The 18,030-nt window shown below is 43.7% G+C and overlaps 1 protein-coding gene across 22 annotated transcripts in view; it reads left to right on the top strand.

Annotated features, from left to right (window-relative positions):
• TCF4 (transcription factor 4) overlaps positions 1-18,030 on the top strand; it is a 240,339-nt gene that overhangs the window by 72,235 nt on the left and 150,074 nt on the right. For 18 of the 22 annotated variants that reach the window (XM_056323838.1, XM_056323839.1, XM_056323843.1 and 15 more), the window contains 2 exons: positions 5,512-5,573; positions 7,940-8,036. The exons of the other annotated variants lie outside the window; for them this stretch is intronic. In XM_056323838.1, coding sequence (XP_056179813.1) covers positions 5,512-5,573; positions 7,940-8,036 — 159 coding nt within the window. The remainder of the gene's footprint in view (positions 1-5,511; positions 5,574-7,939; positions 8,037-18,030) is intronic. 22 annotated transcript variants of the gene reach the window in all.

Below are 18,030 nucleotides of genomic sequence, written 5' to 3'. Positions count from 1 at the left end.
AGGCTTTCTGGACTTGCTTCTCTGCATAAATGCAGCTTTTGGCCCCAAAATCAGTGCTCTGATTTCTCCCTGCACCCTTAAGCATTGGTGGCCTCTCTGAAGTTGCAGTACCTTCCAACACAGGGGTGTAACCCATGTGAATTGCAGTTGTTTTTTCTCCAGACCATTAATAGAGGTAGTGTGTTTTGAATCCAGCCATTCTCAGTCTACAGCACTGAACATCTTTTCTAGATTCAGTTGAACATGCTTTTCCCAGGTTATTAATGTTTAAAATAGGGTGGTTTGACTCTGTTTAAACACCAGTTTTACTACTTTACCTAAACTTGTGAGATGGGAAGTGAGGCTTTAGTTATGTAAATCACACTGTGTTAATCATGTATGAATCACGTTCTGAAAAACTGACCAAATCTGTCCATGATGATTTGCTTTTTATGTCGCATTGCCTAATGCGTGTGATTAAGTGAGGTTAATTTACAGGAGCTAGATTCTGGAGAAAATTACATATGTGTTCAAGTTTATGCGCTCTGGGATGAATCCAGGCTCTGAGAATTAAGTTACCAGAGAATTTTGCATTGACTTTGGTGTCATTAGGGTTTCACTGTCCTAATTACTGAAGTGGCAGTGCTTACAGGGTACCTAATAAATTTCTGGAATTAGGTTTAGGAGCTTACAAACCTTCTTGCAATATCTGTCATACTAAATTATTAGTAAACTAGGCTAGATTAACTAGGTAGCAATTAGTGAGGGTTTTTTCTTTGCTGCTGAGGGAGAAGTGCTGTTGATTTGGGAGCTGGTTAGAGGGGAACAGAAGTTAGCTGGCTTTTGGCTGTTGTGAGCTCACTGGGTAATGCTTACGCAATACTTGTTACAATACGAAGAGAGACAAGGAGCACGCATGCGGGGTGCAGACACCCATCTGTTCGCCCAGCACTCCCGGTGCTGTACCCCACCGCATAACCCCTTTGTGGCCACAGGCACATGGAACGGTTGAGAGCCCCGTGCACGGTGTAACTCATCGTGTGGACGCTGAACCCACTCCAGTGACACTCTGAATTGCTCACAGGCCGAAGTTGTGTCTCTCTGAGGGTTTGCAGGCAGTGGGAGACAGCTGTGGTACCAACACAGCAGCAGTGGGAAGGCTTTGCCCAGCTCTGCTTCCATTGACAGATATTTTCCAGTAAATTCACAAATGCAGTAAAACTTCATTTTATTATTTGCTTTTTATAACTGTTTATGTTCAAGAACAATTTTGATCTTGCTAAGCTCTCCATTTCCCCGCTGAAGATCCAGGGTATTTTTGAAAACGCATCTTTTTCCCCCAGCTAGAACTAGCATTTTTATAGAGCTTTGTGAGACATGTTTTAGACTGAGTTACTTCTTTTTGTCTGTAGCTGAGATAAAGAATTAGTAGTTTAAAACAATAACTACATGTTCCACTATGATCAAGGAATTAGATAATCTGGCATGTTTGCTTAAGGGGTCTGTATCTTGGGGCTTTTATAGGGCAGTATTAAAGCCCTGAGCCTTCTTATTATGCCAAATACCCAGAAGATTGCTTTAATGAGAAGTAAAGGGCCTTTTTCCAATTACAAGGGAATAACTGTATTAAGTTCCTGTGTTATGTCAACCTGCTTTGATTTGATTACTGTGAAAGAAATGGATTTATCTGTCAGTGTTACTTAATTAAGCCTTCTCATTGATGTTTTGCAGAGTAATATAGTGTAGTTTGCACATTTAAGTCTAAATACAAAGAAAATTGGTCGAAAGCTAAGACACGACCCCTGAAGATAAGGCACAAGAGCCATTGCTTGCCATTTTCTGATCAGAGTTCAGAACTTTTAACTTTGGTGGAAGACCTTGAGTATTATATGGGCTTGGATTGAAGCGAGGTAAAGGGCAGGGAGCTTTCAGCCAAAAATGAGATGGCTAAGCATTTTGGAGGCTAAGCAAATCTTGCAGAATTATTCTGTGAGGTTAAGTCTCTTAATCTCTAGCTGATACAGTATGCTTGGGTATGTAGAACAATGTCTACGTACCTTTTAATGTCTTTCGTGCCCTACTGTATCCCCAAAGCTCTCCCCTTCCGTGCCCAGGAGTGCCTTCCTGCTTGGCAGTGCTTCCCCTGCCTAGGCAGGACTTTCTGGGTTAGTCTTGAGTGTGCCCAGGGGCTTGGTCTGGGATGGTGACAGAGATGAGGAGTACCCCAGCCCTGAGGTACGTGTTATTCTCATGTTATTTTAAGCATCTGATAGTGCCCTCTGCTCATTGGCATGCTTGGCTTGAGGGAAAAGTAGGGATAATGCAGCAAAGAGTACCAGAAAGGACAGCCGGGCAGGAATTCGGCTCACCACAAAAACATATGTTTGACTGTAAGCATGTAAATAGTTCCTTTGGTGTTATTGGGGCGGTTGGCCATGAAGCGAGTATTTCCATGTGCTGCTGGAAAGTACTGGTCATCTTTGGGAGTGTGGTGCTCCTTCCTTTTGCCTGAAGAGAAAAAAAAAAAGTTTTTTGAAGAACATGACTCAAAAGAGGCACCATGAGTGGGTTACATTGTGTGTATTGTCTCAGCATGTGTGGAAGGGATGGCAGAAGACTCTCATCTGGCACTGGGTGGTTGGCATCCAGAGGGAAGAGCTCAGCAACTGGGTGCTGGCGTGGTGATGCCCCCTTCCCCCTCTGCTCTCCCTCCTGGGCACAGAGTGCAGGAGAAGGTTAGTGCTCAAACCACAGCCCTGAAAGGTGTTATTTTACATGATGTGTTAGAGTGCCCAAGACAATAGCATCTATAGTCCTCAAATAAAAATGTATGGTATAGAAGTGTGAAAACCTTTACTGGCATGTAAATCTCCTAGCACTGACCATGAGCTAGTGGAAGGGGCCTTGACAACATGTATTATTTTAATTAGCTGACTTTTACAGCAAATGAGTAGGTTAATAAATGAAGTTTGTAACAGGGAGCTACGTGAGTAATGCCTCTTTGTTCATGAAAGCAGAGTTCCCCAGGTGCTGCCCCATGCAGAGCCCTTCACTGGTGTGGCTCTGGCCCTTTACCCTGCTTTACCGGGCTTGTGGGTGTCTACAAGAGAGCTGAGAGCAGGATGGGGCTGAAGCCAAGCCTGCAGGCACTGGCTTTGTCACCTTTCCCAAGGTGGGCTCAGAGCTATCACCCAGTCCCCCAGGTGCTGTTCCTAAGGGCTCAGCTGTTTTGCTCACTGATGGATTTTGGAAGCTGTGCTCGAGGGTGGGATGATGCCCATCAAAGTCAATGGGATAAAATTCACTGATTTTGAGCAGGCAATGTATCGGGGCTCTACAAAGTTAATTGCCTGTTACATAACAAATTATTTAAAAAAATATGCCTAATTAAACTAATAGAATGGTTGATCTGATCTGTCAGGTAAATGATACACATTTGCTTTCTTTTTCTGGAGCTTAATTAAATATTTACCTAAGAGTGCCTTGTGCTATTAACATGTTCATCTGTTATTGAGATAAGGGGAAAGTATTAAACTCTACAAATGTGTTTTGGGTTTTTTTAATCTTGGAAACCAACCAGATTTGGTCACAGCACCGGTATTTGAAAGTGCTAATGACCGTTTCTGTTTCTCAGACAACTGAAGTTCCCGCTGATCCCAGAAGTCTGGATGGACCCGTGCACAGGTGGAGAGGGAGTTGCTGGTGTGCGTAGTTCTTCAGCAGCGTTCTGAGAAAGTTTCTCTTGCCAGCAAGTCCAAATACGTATTTTTCAGATTAGATTAAAGCTACTGTTTGTGCATGGCAAAAGACAAGCAGTATTACTGTTTCATTAGGATGCTAGTGGGTACACAGGAGTAAGTTGGAAAATAGCAGTGAAATGTGCAATAATACTGTTATAGATCAATGTCAATCACATTTCCTGATATTTAACATACTGTAAGTAAAAAAGTAATGGATTTAAGCAGTATGGTCTTGTCCATCAATGTACTAAAGGATATGCTTAACGTTAAAGCATGAGTGATCTCATTTACTTAAATTAACATGAAAGCGAACTATGATTTTGGTGGAAGTATTCACAGGCTTCCATTAAACTTGCGTGTGAGTGACTCGCTGAACTAGTGTTGTGTTTAGCCATTAAATTTTTACCCAAGTGGAAAGTCTCAGGACACTCCCAACTCATTGTAGTAAAAGTTTTGCGACGGGCAGCAGTTGTGCAAGCATATCCCAGCATATCTGAGTGTGCTGTGGAGCATCTTCTGGTGTCACTGTCAGTGGTACCCTGTGGAGTTGAGCTCCTGGACCTTTCCAAGCTCTGAAGCAACCTCAGCATGGCCAGCCTGGAGGGGCACAGGGTACCTGAGAGGGACAGCACCATGCCCTTGGGGTGTCTCTGGAAGAAGTTCCTGCGTGGGTGGGGTGGGGGGGCTCCACATTTGAAAGAACATTCAGTGTTATAAAGAAGTTTTGATAACAATAAACTGGGTTAATTGATAATGCTGGGAAAGATGGGGAAAGTGGAATAAAAATAGTTGCGTCAGAAGAAATATTGGGGACTTCTGAAATGCAGAGAGCGTTCATATGCAAAATGTGCCTATGCCCTGTTTTTTGTGAAGGCAAGTGTGGCGTTGCAGCCTGGCTAGGCTCTTGCATGCAGTGACCTGGAAGCACGCTGCACTGGCTGGCGAGCGAAGCTCACCTCTCCTTCCTGGGGTGACTATTGAGCTGCCCCTTTGGTGCACAGATACAATGCACGCCAGAAAACAGCAGGCTGAGACATTCCTGTGTTTTGTTGCAAAGTTAAGAGGTTCTTGCAGGTTCTCTGGCCCATGCCCTGAACAGCAGGTTTCACCATGTCCTAGCACACATGCCGTGGGATGTGTTACTCCTAGAGATGTCCTCTCGAGTGGGGCAGGAGGGGTGCATGGTTAAAAGCACCCTGAAATGGGCTGTCTGAAATTACTGGAGTGTCTCCCACCTGATGGTTGCAATGAATTCTATATGAAATAATAGAGGAAAAGACAGAAATACCCACTGTGTGCTTGGCTTTAGGACTGTGCTTTTCTCTTCTTGAGACGCAAATATGTGTGTAAATGTTTTTTCTGCAGCAGAAGCCTTGATGAGGTGGTGAGAGGTACATTTACCCCAAACATGCCTTACTAACTTCTAGGTTTCACCTGTTTTATCATGTTTTCTTTTTACTGTTTGACAATACTTATTTTTGTGCTGGAGGTTTTGCTAGGATTTTAATTGGTACAATGCAGTCACTTTTTATTTAAAGAGTTGAGAAACACTGAGCCGCTGAAGTAATTTTTATGTTCAAACCTCAGGTTCCTGAGGGTCCGGTTCATTTCTGCTGTGAATTTAAATGAGTTAATTTAAGCAGTGGGTCAGAAGCCACTACCATCGTAGTAGCCCTGTGCCTGATTCTTAATTAAAGGCAACAGGAGATTAATTTGAAACATTAATTTAAAAGTGCCTATACAAAAGGAAAGAATTATTGCAATAAAGCCTAAAGAACTTTTTTGTCCCTAGATGTAGAAGACAGAACTAGCTCAGGGTCCTGGGGGAATACAGGACATCCTAGTCCATCCAGGGTAAGTATATCTAATCTTTCTCCCCAAAGCAGACTTCCTGCATATGTAAATTTACAATCTTAAATACGAGTTTTACACCTGATTGCATAGAAAAATGGGCATGCAAAGTTGGCTGTAGCCTGTCTTCTCTTTAAAATTGCTTTTTATTTTATTTTAACATTCAAACCTGAGTCTATGATTGAATTTGGTACCTGCTCTGCTACCTCTAACAGGTAGCGAGAAGATTGATTAACCATTTTTTCTTGCTATGCATGATCATCTACAGCCACCACCCAGAGTGCAGGTGGAGCAGAGATGTTGTTGCCAAACTTTGCGTTCTCTGCAGTTGGATTTTTAGAGATTGCGGGTGTCACTAAACCTGAGGAGAGGGCCAGCGCTCAGGCCCGTGCCAGGGCTTGCTGGCCACTCCATGGCCACCCTTGGCCACCCCAGGGCCCGAGCTCAGGGCAGCAAGGCTGGAGAGGGGCAGCCAGGTCTGTCCCACTATGCTGGGGCTGCCCACCAGCACAGCCGTGCCCCTGCCCTGCCCGCAGTGCCCCTTGGCTGCTCCTTGCCTCTGGTGAAGAAGGGGTTTCAGACCCTTCTACTCGGGCAGGGGCTGGCAGCTGGGCATTTCAGCATGTCATGGTACCCTCCCCCAGCCCCCGCTGTCATCATCCGAGCCCCAGGGCAGGTAGCCTGGCTGCTAGCCACCTGCCTGCCTCTGTGCTGAGGATGGGGCACACACATCCGCTGTGCTCCCCATGTCAGAGTGGGATCCCCCTCCAGGGAATGCAAGCACGGAGCTGCTATCTGGCACGGCAATATTCTGCGTTTGCTGGGATTTGTGAGACAGCTGGACTCAGTCATTTTGATTCTGTCTGTAGACAGTTATCCAAATTCTTTAGACACCTCAGGATTGGGATGCCAGTTCCTTCGGTAGGGGAGAAGTGCTATTTCCAGCAGAGCAGCTGTGCGGCTTGCCCCGAGTGGCACGGTGTGGGCAGCCCTGCCAGTGGTCTCCACGGGCCACCCCGGCAGCCCCCTCCCCAGCTGGAGCATCGTGGCTTTGACTGTCCCCAGGGCTGGGCACGGCTTGTGCTTCAGTACCAAGATGATTATTTCTGTTCACTTCCTGCAAATGCATGAAGTACACTTACGCTGGGCAAAAAGTGCCTTCGCTGTTATGCCCTTATTTAAACAGTTTGTTTAAATTGCTTTTTAATTGTTTTCTAATTAACGTGAAGGATCAGGTCTCACGAGCAGTGCTGCTGGGAGCTCCATGCCCTCGAGTGTCTGCCTGGCGAGGGGAAAGTCAGTTGCCCTGTTCATCCTCAGGCCGACCTTTCCCCTCAGGGCAGGTCCTGCCCTCGGCGGACCTTGTGCCAGCTGAGGTTTTAGGGGGAGATCTGCAGCGCTGCACCACAGGCAGCTGAGGGGGGACCCCGGTCCTGCCACTGAGGGGGGGAAGCCCAACACCTTTTCTTATTCTGTCCCGCTTAGCATCCATTACGTCATTACCACTCACATCTGTCGGTTTTATTTTTATCCCTTTTTTTTCCTTGACACTTGTATTGCTTCCAAGGGAAAAATGTTTTGAAAAGTAAATTCTAAATTTGCACACACAATTATTTATGCATGCAAAAACTTGAATGTGAGTGTACAATGAAGTTTTGAGATATAAAGAAAAGAGCACGAGCCTGGGAAGAATTCTGGAGTTTCAATCAAGCCTGTGCATTAACTGGCAGTGTTATTCTGCAAACAGCCTGACCTCTCTCTTTCCTTCTTTGTAAAATGATGATGGTATTTCCACATTGGAGGAATTACTTTCTCGTGAGTTCTTCTAAACCAAAGAAACATTACATAACTGCTGCGCTCGGCCAATATTTGTAGTTAAATTTAAGATTTTGCAAGTTGAGTGACTGAAAGCAGAAGGTTGCACCAAAACTGTTTCAACAATTAGGGGCTTGATCCTGGAACAGTTTTTCTATGTCCTTGACTCTGTAGGTAGCATTTGGATTTAAAAAGCAAAATGTTAAAAGGAGTAATTCTCTGCTGTTCTTGCATGTGTTACAGGCAAGAGACTTGTATGCTAAGAGGGGGCTTTATGCTGAATTGCACAGCAAGAAATTCCAGGAACCTCATCTCAGTCACCCTTTCAGGATTATCCACACGGCAAACCGAAGTCAATTACTAATGAAATAAAAATTTGAAACAGCTTTAAAAATGTTCTGGAACACATCACTTCCAGCAGAATCAATAGGGGGAAAACAATAAAGGAGACAATATTTCTTATAGCTGGCTTAGAAGGGAAATAGGGACCTGTAGGTTTTGAAAAATGCCATTTAAACTTGTAAAATTGTGTTTTTTCCCCAATTTGTTAACAGAACTATGGAGATGGGACTCACTATGATCATATGTCGAGCAGAGACCTTGGGTCGCATGACAATCTCTCTCCTCCCTTTGTCAATTCCAGAATACAAAGTAAGAAATCCATTTCCTAACTTGACTGTGTTGTTTAAAGTGGAATAAGTGAACCAGAAATAAAACTCTGAGGGCTTAAATCAGTCATCCTCATTTTTGGGGTTGACTGTACTCAACGTAAGGATGGGAACGTGGATTTTGACCTTTTCTTTTTTTTAAGCTATCATTCAAATTCAGAAATGTGCAGCAGTGCTGTTTATTGAATAGACTTGTGTTTTCTCGCTGTGCGAGGGATATGACTTTTGATGCAGTAACTGCAGTATTTGCTGAAAGAGGTAAATGGTTGTTTCCTAAGGCTCAGCCTTTCCTTTTCCAAGAAGTGACAGGTTGGCAGAGAAAATAAGGACATGCTCTGAGCAGGACTTTTAAAGTAGAAAAGGCCTTCTGAAAATATGATAAATATAGGTTAGCAAAAGGGAACAGATAAATAAGTGGTGAGGGACGCCAAAGCCATTGTTTGTTTTGGAGTGTGATGGATCACTGCCTGCTGGGACCTGTGAGCTGCAAACTCCTGGATTTCAGACGAGGGTAGCTGCAGCCTATTCTGCTCTAGAAGAGTGAGATTTTGCCCAGGGCATTTGGCAAGGACCCTCTTTCCACCCCACACCTCATGATAGAAAGTTTTGACACCCCTGAATAATCATTTTAGCTTAGCAGTAAACACCATAGCAGTATGAAGAGAGGCTATAATTATTTGTAAATGAATGATAGCTACTTTCTTTAATTATGCTTGATAAATGAGTTTGGTTAAAGTAAATATATGATGTAAAAATATTAGTAATGCTTATGCTTGGCCAAGATCACACCCTTCTTCTGCAGTTGTCAATGAACTAACCAAATGCTTTGCTTTGAAGGATTGAATGTGAGCCAAAAAAACCATGGAGCTGTAACTGCGATATATCATTCTTCAGCTCTAATATACGTCCCTAAAATATGCCTTGTCTTTTAATATTGGGAAATATTTGTGAGTTGTTTAACATATGGGACAGTGTTGGAGCTTGTAGTCATTTGTGTGTATTCACGTACAAAACATGATTACAACAGTTTTAAAGGGTCTAATATAAGCCAAAAAAAGCATGGAAATTTCAACACTCCCTTCTTAACTCACGCCATGGGGCTTAGGTAGTGCACAGAGACACTTTGCAAATAGCCACACACTTCTGTGAAACCCACTGGGCTGCCTGGTGCTTTCAAGTATAACTTTTAATTTGAGTATTTAGCACTTAAAAGTCTCTCTCTTTCTCTTCTGCCTGTCCTTGGGTTACAGAAAACTCTCATTCCTGACTTGGATTGTTTTTGCCTGTCTTAGTGAAAATGCTGGTTTCACTTGGTGTAAGAAATAGTTGTTTAAGAGAAACACTTTTGGAGGCACATGGTTAAAGAATTAAGCTATGGAATACTCTGACTAGGAGCTTTGGAAAGCCTGACGGATCTAGAAGGTTCCAGTCATCACCGTCAGAGGGGTCTGCACAGCCAGTGCTCACCCGGCCGTGGCCTCACATCCCCGGGTGGGAGCCAGCCAGCATCCTCACAGCGCGTGGTCCTAAGTGCCCTGAGATTTTTGGGGGTTTATGACACTTAGTAGTTTCTACTGGAAATAAGACTGGTGATGCTCCTGCACACACAGATGAAGGTGTGTGTGAGCGCATGGCAAGCGACTAACAGCTTTTGACAAGTGTGCTATGGCACAGTAACGCGCGTGTGCTGCTGGGGCCGTCAGCTGCCCTCCACAACCCATGGAGGGCAAAACGCCCCTTTTTTGTGACCATGCTTTAGTATCATTCCTTTGGTAATTGGAGTAGACTTAATTTCTCCTGTTGGGGAGAAACTTTGCTCCCCAGTTTTGTTCTGCTCCTGGACATGGGGCATTGTTGCGGGAGGAGGAGGGATGGCTGCTGGGACGCATGCACCTTCCCTTCCCAGTTGGACACCCCCGAGGGCCTTGGCTGGGAGGGCTGGTCCTGTCCCGTGGGGGAATGGAGACCCTGACCCAGCACCAGGCTGTGGTGACCAGCGGTGCTGCTGCAGAGGTCTGGCTGTGTGAAGCATCGCCCTAACAAAGGCCACTGTCAGTCTGCGCTGGTCACGTCTGTATTTATAGCTTCAGGAGAAACCTATATCCTGTGGGGATGAGCAATGCCCCGCACTGTTTGCTCAGCCGGAGGCTGCCCGCAGTGCCAGCTTGTGACTCCTGTCGCTCCAAACGCGTTTTATTGTTGCCCTTTTCCTGGCAGGTCTTCCAACTCCCCTGAGGAAAGGTCCCCATAAACTCCGGTGTTATGCAGCTGGCACCTGCAGAGCCACACCATCATTTTCCTTCCATGCTTCTCTTTCTCTTGGCACTGATAGAGCCTGATGAGCATCCAGTTTGAACTGGTTTTATACTGGTGTGTACCGTTGACTTGAATGGAGTTGCTCCTGATTTCAGGTGGTTTTCCAGGCAAGGACTTGGTTGTTGCTGCTGGGGATAGGTATCACTGACCCCATACCTGTGAGCCACAAACGTTTGCAGACAGGGTGTGCTTCAATGAAGGCTTATGTTGTGTTTTATTTTTCAGGTATTTGTTTTTAAAACATATTTTTATGTGGCCAGTGTCTAGCAAGGAGCCTGTGAGTTAGGCTTTGGAGCAAGCCTTGTGGGGAGGAGCAGGGAGTTGTAAAGCTGCATGCATTACTCAACTGCTCAGACTCCTGCTTGTGTGTACTCGGATGCAGCTTGCTTTGTGTGTCTGGAGTCCCACTGCCCTGCTAGGTATTTTGTATTTTCTTAAGGGTATCTAAAGAGTAGTAATTTGGCCCAGCAATGAAGTGTGCATGGGCAGATAGCTGCGGCGGGTATTGCACGTCACGTATTGCTTCTCATTGCCTCTCCCATTTCCAGGCATGCTCTTTGGGAATGTTTCTTATCCTACTACCTGGAATATCTTGCTAGTACATTAAATCATTTACCAATGTACAGTACTTGCTTCTAAACCTCCTGTAGCTTAATGGAGCATTTCACTGCAAGGATTAGATTGAGGTTTCAGGCGCTGCTGAAGAAAGCTGCTGGCTTATGTGGTGACCTTTGAATCTCATCTGGGTTAGCGGTTGATATTTTGATTTGGTTACTGTGGTCATATTGTGACAGCTGCTGGTTCATTATAATTCAGTCCCTCTCCTCCATTTGCCTACCAGGAATATTTAGGTTTGTGTTGCTTCAAAGTGCTCTAAGCACCCAGAATTCAACCTGGCGCTCTGCACAAGGTGAAGCGCTGTGAATGCGTGTGGTCACCAGCTGCTGTCCACTGGACAGGCAGTCACCGCATACCTGGGTCCCTCCTGTAGTAGGGAGAAACTTGCAGTGGGAGGAAACTTTCCCTGAGACTTACAAAGCTGATATAACCTAGTTGGCTGAATGTAGTAAAAATGAGAATAGATAAGATCCATGGCACTTCTCTTATTTTTTACATGGACACTTTGTGTCCTCCTCCCCTCCGCATGTAATATTTCTGGTGTTCGCAGTAGTGGTTTTAGATACCTTATTGAAAAAGTTCCTACGCTACTAACCAGAAGACGACATTAAGTTTCTTACATTGCTTTGAGTGTCTCCAAAAGGACGTAAGGTCACTTCATGTAGAACTCTTAGTAGTTGTAGGTGTCAGTTGATGATCTCGTATGTGAAAACAAAATCTTTGCTTGCATTTCTTTTCTCTTTCAATTGCTAGACACAAAATGAAGAACAGATATAAATAGGTTTGCTTCCTTCCCTGTTGTCTGCTTCAGCTGGATGCTGCACTTGCTTCGGTTTGCACTCTTAGATGATCACTTGCCTGACGGGCTTTTGGGAGGGCTGGTGCGTGCATTTGCCAGAGACTGGCACTTCTATCACAAAATAAATATTTTCCTCGCTGGTTTCTTCCCTTTTCCTTTTAAAAATCTCCAAGTCATAATTTTCCCCTTAGCATTGTTATTTCGGAGAAGGTGGCACTTTCTCATAGTCGGAGTGGCTGAGCTGTGCCAGTGCCAGCGTGGTGCCTGGGAGCTGGGGCGGTGCGGGCTGCCTGCCGTTCCAGTGGCAGGGCTCATGCCTTGGTTCCTGGGGAGCCCCCCTTGGCTGCTGAGCTGCGGCATGCTCTTGGCAAGTCCTTCAGTATCTCTGTGCTCAAATGTGCTTTCCTATTTGTGTCTGAAGAACGTGCACTATGTATTTTGCAGGGGTATTGTGAGATGTGATGAATTACTGTCTGGAAAACACCCTGAGTCCCTTGGATACTCTGTATAGATGCCAATTTTTAATATTATTTTTAATGCTATGATAGCACTTGTCTCTGTACTAATATTGCTGTAGCATTTGCCTTTAATCCATACAGCTTTGATTCTGTTACTGTTATTATAAGTAGAACTGGAATTTTTGCAGATTAGTTAAGTTTACCCAACACAGCATTATAAGGCCTTGCTTTCAGTTGCTAAACTGTAAACATTTGGGATGAATTTTTCCATGCTGTGTATCTGACTCAGCCTGATTATTATTTTTTTAACCTTCTACAGAAATGATTTCAATATTTCCTAAAATGAGATTACATTTCATCCTGGCAGATTTTTGATTTTCTCAGTCAGTGTCTAGCACATCATGAACATTAATTCTTTTTCACACCACCTCTGTTATGTCAGGTGGCTTTGGTTCCCGTTTTGCACTGGAGAAGCGAAGGTACGTGAGGACCCATGAGGGAAATGTCAAAAACTGTCCAGCAATTTTAAGTTGTAAATTTGAAAAGGAAAAGACTTTGATGGTCTCAGTTCTTGCATTCAGTGGCACCTGAAGATGCCACCACTTGGGGAAATGGTGGTTGTGATGCTTCATGTGTGTCATCCACATTATGGGAGCACAGACTAGGTAGCCACTTAAGTCTCTTAGTGGTGCCTGCTTTTTTTGTTTTGTTGTTTCATAAGGACTTTTGAGGGCAATGCAGTATTGAAGGAGCTTGGCAACTTATGGTGGCTAGAAAATGAAGAACTGACTATTATATTTGGAAAAAAGTAAATTCTATGTAATGTATAGAAAGAAACAGGTGAGTGCTTTTTAAAAAAAAAGCAGTCAAAGGTGAATCTTCAGGAATCACAAGCAGAACTATGTTTTTCAGAACATTCTGTGGCTGCCTGAAAACGTATCGCATTAACTGAGATGAGTTTTAACAACAGAAAATTTGACTGTAACAAGTAAAAAGATCAGGAAAGGCCTTGAGAAACCAAAGAGCTGGAAATCCTAGACTTCCCTTTTGATTTAAAGTATTTTGCATTTGTGCAGCTGACACAACCCAGAACCTGCAGTTTAGGAAGATTTGCTGAATGGATGCTGTGTGACAGGCGAGTGCCCAGGGATTCCCCAGCCACCTGGAAAATGGGAGGAGTGATCTGACCGTACTCGTTTCCACCTGGAGATGAGGCAATTTGGGGTGGGTGGAGTAGGATGCAGCTACAGCAGTGCTGGGGAGGGGATAGGTACTGGTATTGGGGTTCCTTAGAAAGCATGATGACTGCCACGTCCCCGAAGGACACTGAAGCCCATGGTGTGGCTGGGCTGCAAGGCAGCCTTTGACATGGTCCTGTGGGCATGGATGGAAGATGTTCTGGGGCCGTGAGCAGAGCTGCTGTTTCTATAGAGACCCACTATGACCTGAAAAAGGCAGGTCCCCCGGTGCAGGACCCCTTCCCATGGAGGCAGAGCTCTCTGGCTTGCCGAGGCAGTGGGAGCTTCGGGGCTGTTCAGAGGAAGGGCTTAAAACCTGAGTTTAGCTGACAGGTTTGAGCTATTTGGCTCGTTTGGCAAGTTGTGCCTCCAAGTCTGCATCTGGCATCTTGGTTATTTTGGTTCTGTGTTTTTATTCGCCTCTCAATTCACTGAACTCCCCTTGCAACGAGGAAGTAAATCCATGAAAATCCATCCAGTGAATGCTGTATGGATATATATGCCCACCCACCTAAGTCTTGTTCTTTCCATCCCCACGTGAGTACAGAAGGGAAGATCTGAGACTGGGTTTTCAACCCAAATCCAGGAAAAGTAATCTATCGAGGTTTCTTTGCCAAATCTAAAATTGCTTCGCCAACCAAAATACCTCGTTTTCAGCATCTTCAAGCCTTAAAAACGGCACTAATCTTGGAAATAAATGTGCTGCTTTACATATCGAGAGAGCAAGGCACTGTAAATGCACCTCCAAGAACTGAATTACAAACCAGCAACTGATTTCCAGGTATGGTCTATTTTGCTTTCTAACGGACATGTATCTAATCTATGTGTAAGTTAAGGCTCTGTCTTCCTTCCCTTACCTAGGAACAGCTGGACAGGATTTCTTCCAGTCTTTTCTTCTGGATTTGTTTTAGTGGTTTCTGCACAACAATGTACAAGTGCTTCTGGAAAACCCTGAGCAACAGTTTGAGTTTAACTATGCAAGGCTTCAAGGCTGAGACCTGAGGAGCTTAGATGTAGCACTTTAGCTTTCTAAGATAAGGGCAATGAAAATCACGTGATTTACTGTCAGCTGGGGCCTTGAAGGGTGCCTTAAAAATGCTTTGTAGAAGATGCTGGCTCACGTATCCCTTCTTGCTGCGGAATAAGCCTGCTGCTTCTCTTGTCTTGCTTGCCTATGAACAAAATCAACAGGAAAAATCTGGGCTGCAAAGCATTTTGTAGACGTAGGTATAAATATGTTACTGTTCCCAATCAAGAGTTAATGTATTTTGCAGCAAGTCAATCTTGCAAGCACTGCCAGTCAGGATTCTGAGCTTCAGCATTCAACCCCAGCCTCTCGTACAGTCCTGAAGAGAAGAAATTACGTTTCCATTTATTTGAGGAGCGAGCAGCAGATGTATAAATAGAAACTGTAGACTCTGGCAATTAATGTCTGTATACTGAGCAAAGAATTGAAATATTATTTTGTACTACGTAGTCTTCAGTGAAGTTTACATTCCTTTGTATTTTGTTCTTAAAACAAGCCCAAGCATTTTTAATAAGTTATTTTGTGTGACAGTTGTATTCTGCGTAGTGTGGCATAGTCTAGAGCTGTGTGAAAAATTTGCATTGAACTGCGAATGCATTTGATCTCAATTTGGAGTACAAATTGTAAGTTTGCAAAATACTGCCTGAAGTTATCCTCCCTGTTGGCAGAAAGGAAGGTCTTCCTGCTAGTCTTCCAGACCTTTCTTCTGCAGACCTGGAGGGTTTTGAGCCTGTCGTTGGGGTGGCCCTGGAATGGGAATCGGGGCACAGAGTGGCAGCATGAAAAGCACGAAGCGTGTGCAGGCGTTGGGTAACGGCTGCTCCAGGTGGAGCTGGCTCAGGAGCCTCCGTCGGGCTTCTCCTGAAGAAAGCACAACGGGCACAGGGCTATGCGGGGTCCGCTGGGCTCCATGGCTCTGGGTTTATCTGCTTGAGACACCGCAGGTTTCTGCATTGCAAGCACATCAATAGAGAAGTGGCTTTTAAAGTAACATCCAGAAGGTGCTTTAATGGTTAATGAGCTTCTGCCCTTTAGATAGCTGAACTGAGTTTGGCTTTCAAACAAGTGTTTGCTGCTGTTCTCCAGCTGAGCTGGTATTAGTGGCAGAGGGAATTTGAGCTCACACCTGTTTGAGCATTAAAAGAAATGTGTAAGTGACTGACTTAAAATATTCATGGAGAGGAAAAAAATCCCATTTCTAGAAAGCCTTACACCACCAGGAAAACCATTGTTAGACATTTAAAGGAAAGAAAAAAAACCACCACCACCACACCCCAAACCCCACAAAACAAAAAAAGCAACAGCCCCCCCTAAAAAAAACAAACAACAAAACAAACAAAAAACAACCCCCACCCCCCACCCCCCCCAACCAACCAACCAACCACCACCAAAAAAAACTGGATTTGCGAACTACTTGCAATCTTCCTATTTTCCTGAGTTGTTTGTAGTCCCAAAATCGGTGAGTGTACACCTCAAGTAGCAGCATGCTTCTGGGGGACACGACTGGCTTGGATGTGGAATAGATTTGCATTACAGCTGGGAAGTATACATGTGGGAAAATCTGTGAAACAAAACAAAGTTGTTGAATTACTAGGTCATTTACATAGCTGCTCCAGCCATGGTCCATTAAACAGGCAAAAACAATGGGTTTGTTCTGTTCTCTAGTTAAGGCACAGAATGTGTAAAACAATGCCTTTTTAGCTGGATAATTAATAATTGTTTTGAGCCCCGATGTACCTTAAGTCTGGACTTCACCGGGTATAGAGAGGCTGAATCAAATGAGGCGTTCGCTAAGTAAGATCAACTTATTTTGTAGGTCTTGGTGTGTTCCTCTAGAGAAAGTAGGCAAAGCTGTGAGGTGGCTGTGCGCTGATGCTGGCTCCGTTAGCCACGGGCAAAGCCTGGGCAGCGCGTTGCTGGTCAGAACTAACAGCCGTCTGCATTTCCCCAGCAGATTTCTTCTCAGGCTTTTCTCTGAGGGCATCCAGGAGAGAAAATTGCCATCGTTTTCTGTAGGAAGATGCGGTAGTCTCAAAGCAAAACCTGATTTATGCTTTTGGAGTTAAACTTCTAATTCTCTCTCGAAACTCCTTCTGACAGGTTCTGTAATGCCTCCTCTATTCTTGTCCCCGATCTTCAGCCTCGAGTGCTGTACTGGATTTAGCACATTTGGTCAGATGCACAGAATATACAAAATCAAATATAAAACAGTTCCAATGGAAATGATAAAAAGGGTATGACAGGAGGGTACAGTAATTCTCTACAGCATCATGCCAATAGATACATCTTACCATATGGTCTGAATTAAGGACAGCACCAGTTCTCACACTATACAAGGCTGATGGTATACTAGGTCTATGCTTTGATCCTTGTACCATGTGAAATAAAAAGATATGGAGCATGCGTTTAACAGGAACCATCAGTGCTTTAATTAGATTATATTTATTTTTAACTAAAATCAGAGTACTCGGATACATTTCTTTATTCTGCAAACTTTTACTATGTGATTGTGGTCTTAAGCATACTCAATAGTTCTAAAAAGAGTATAGAACGAGAAGTGATGGAGAACGATATTCTGGGAAGTAAACGTGCTGACTAAATGTGATGAAGAAATTAGGCCAACGATCAAATATTAAAAAGAGCGGCATTGTGCGTGCATATATATATACATATATATATATATATAGTGTGTGTGTGTGCGTGTGTGAGAATTATCCAGAAAAAGCAGTTTTGATTAATTCTTGGATGAGGAAGTATGTAAACGGATCAGCAAGAATTTAGTTACAAGCATTTTTAATTTGTTGTTTAAATGCCTGATTCTGGTTCACATTGCCAGCAAATTTTTGTTTTCCAAATATGCCTTCTAGGAGAATATTTTTTTTTTTGTCCTTCCTAAATTTTAACTTTAATGTAAATCTCATAGCTAGCGAATCGATTCCAAAGTGAGTTTTGGCTGAGATTACAAATTTCCCATGGGATGTGGAGCAGCACTCAGAAGGTAACTGGACATCTGAAGAGTGCTTGTTTTAGGAAGTGTTACATGGCGAAGTTTGCAGGCATCGGTAGAAGTTGGCCCAATGGCTGTAATCTGTTTAATCATTCTTTATTTTGAGTAGCAAACCAAAACAAATCAAGAAAAAAAAAAAAAGAAAAAAAAGAAAACCGAGAAAATTAGTGAAACTTTAGAGTAACTGTTGTTCACTGAGCATTAAAATGGGCTCAAAGCCAGGACAATACTCGTAGTAATTTTAAAAGCACTAAATTACCTGCTGATAGTAAGGTGAGGTGTGCAAACAGAGCAGCTGTTACATTCCAAGTGTAGCTCACATTTAGCTTTGTATATTAGAACCTATTTTCCCAGGGAATAGAAAGATGATGCCTTATAAATACGCAACATCAAGGGGAATTGGTACCCACTGAAAAATAAGTGTAACAAGTATATTCTACACAGCTGTGGTAAGGATAAATAATATGATGAAAAGCATACTAACATCCTAATATAGAAGAACAAGCACTGCAAA

The sequence above is a fragment of the Falco biarmicus genome, chromosome Z (genome assembly GCF_023638135.1).
Source record: "Falco biarmicus isolate bFalBia1 chromosome Z, bFalBia1.pri, whole genome shotgun sequence".
NCBI classification, from domain to species: Eukaryota; Metazoa; Chordata; class Aves; order Falconiformes; family Falconidae; genus Falco; species Falco biarmicus.
Note: the sequence above shows the minus strand (reverse complement) of the source record. Positions and strands in the feature narration are given on the sequence as shown.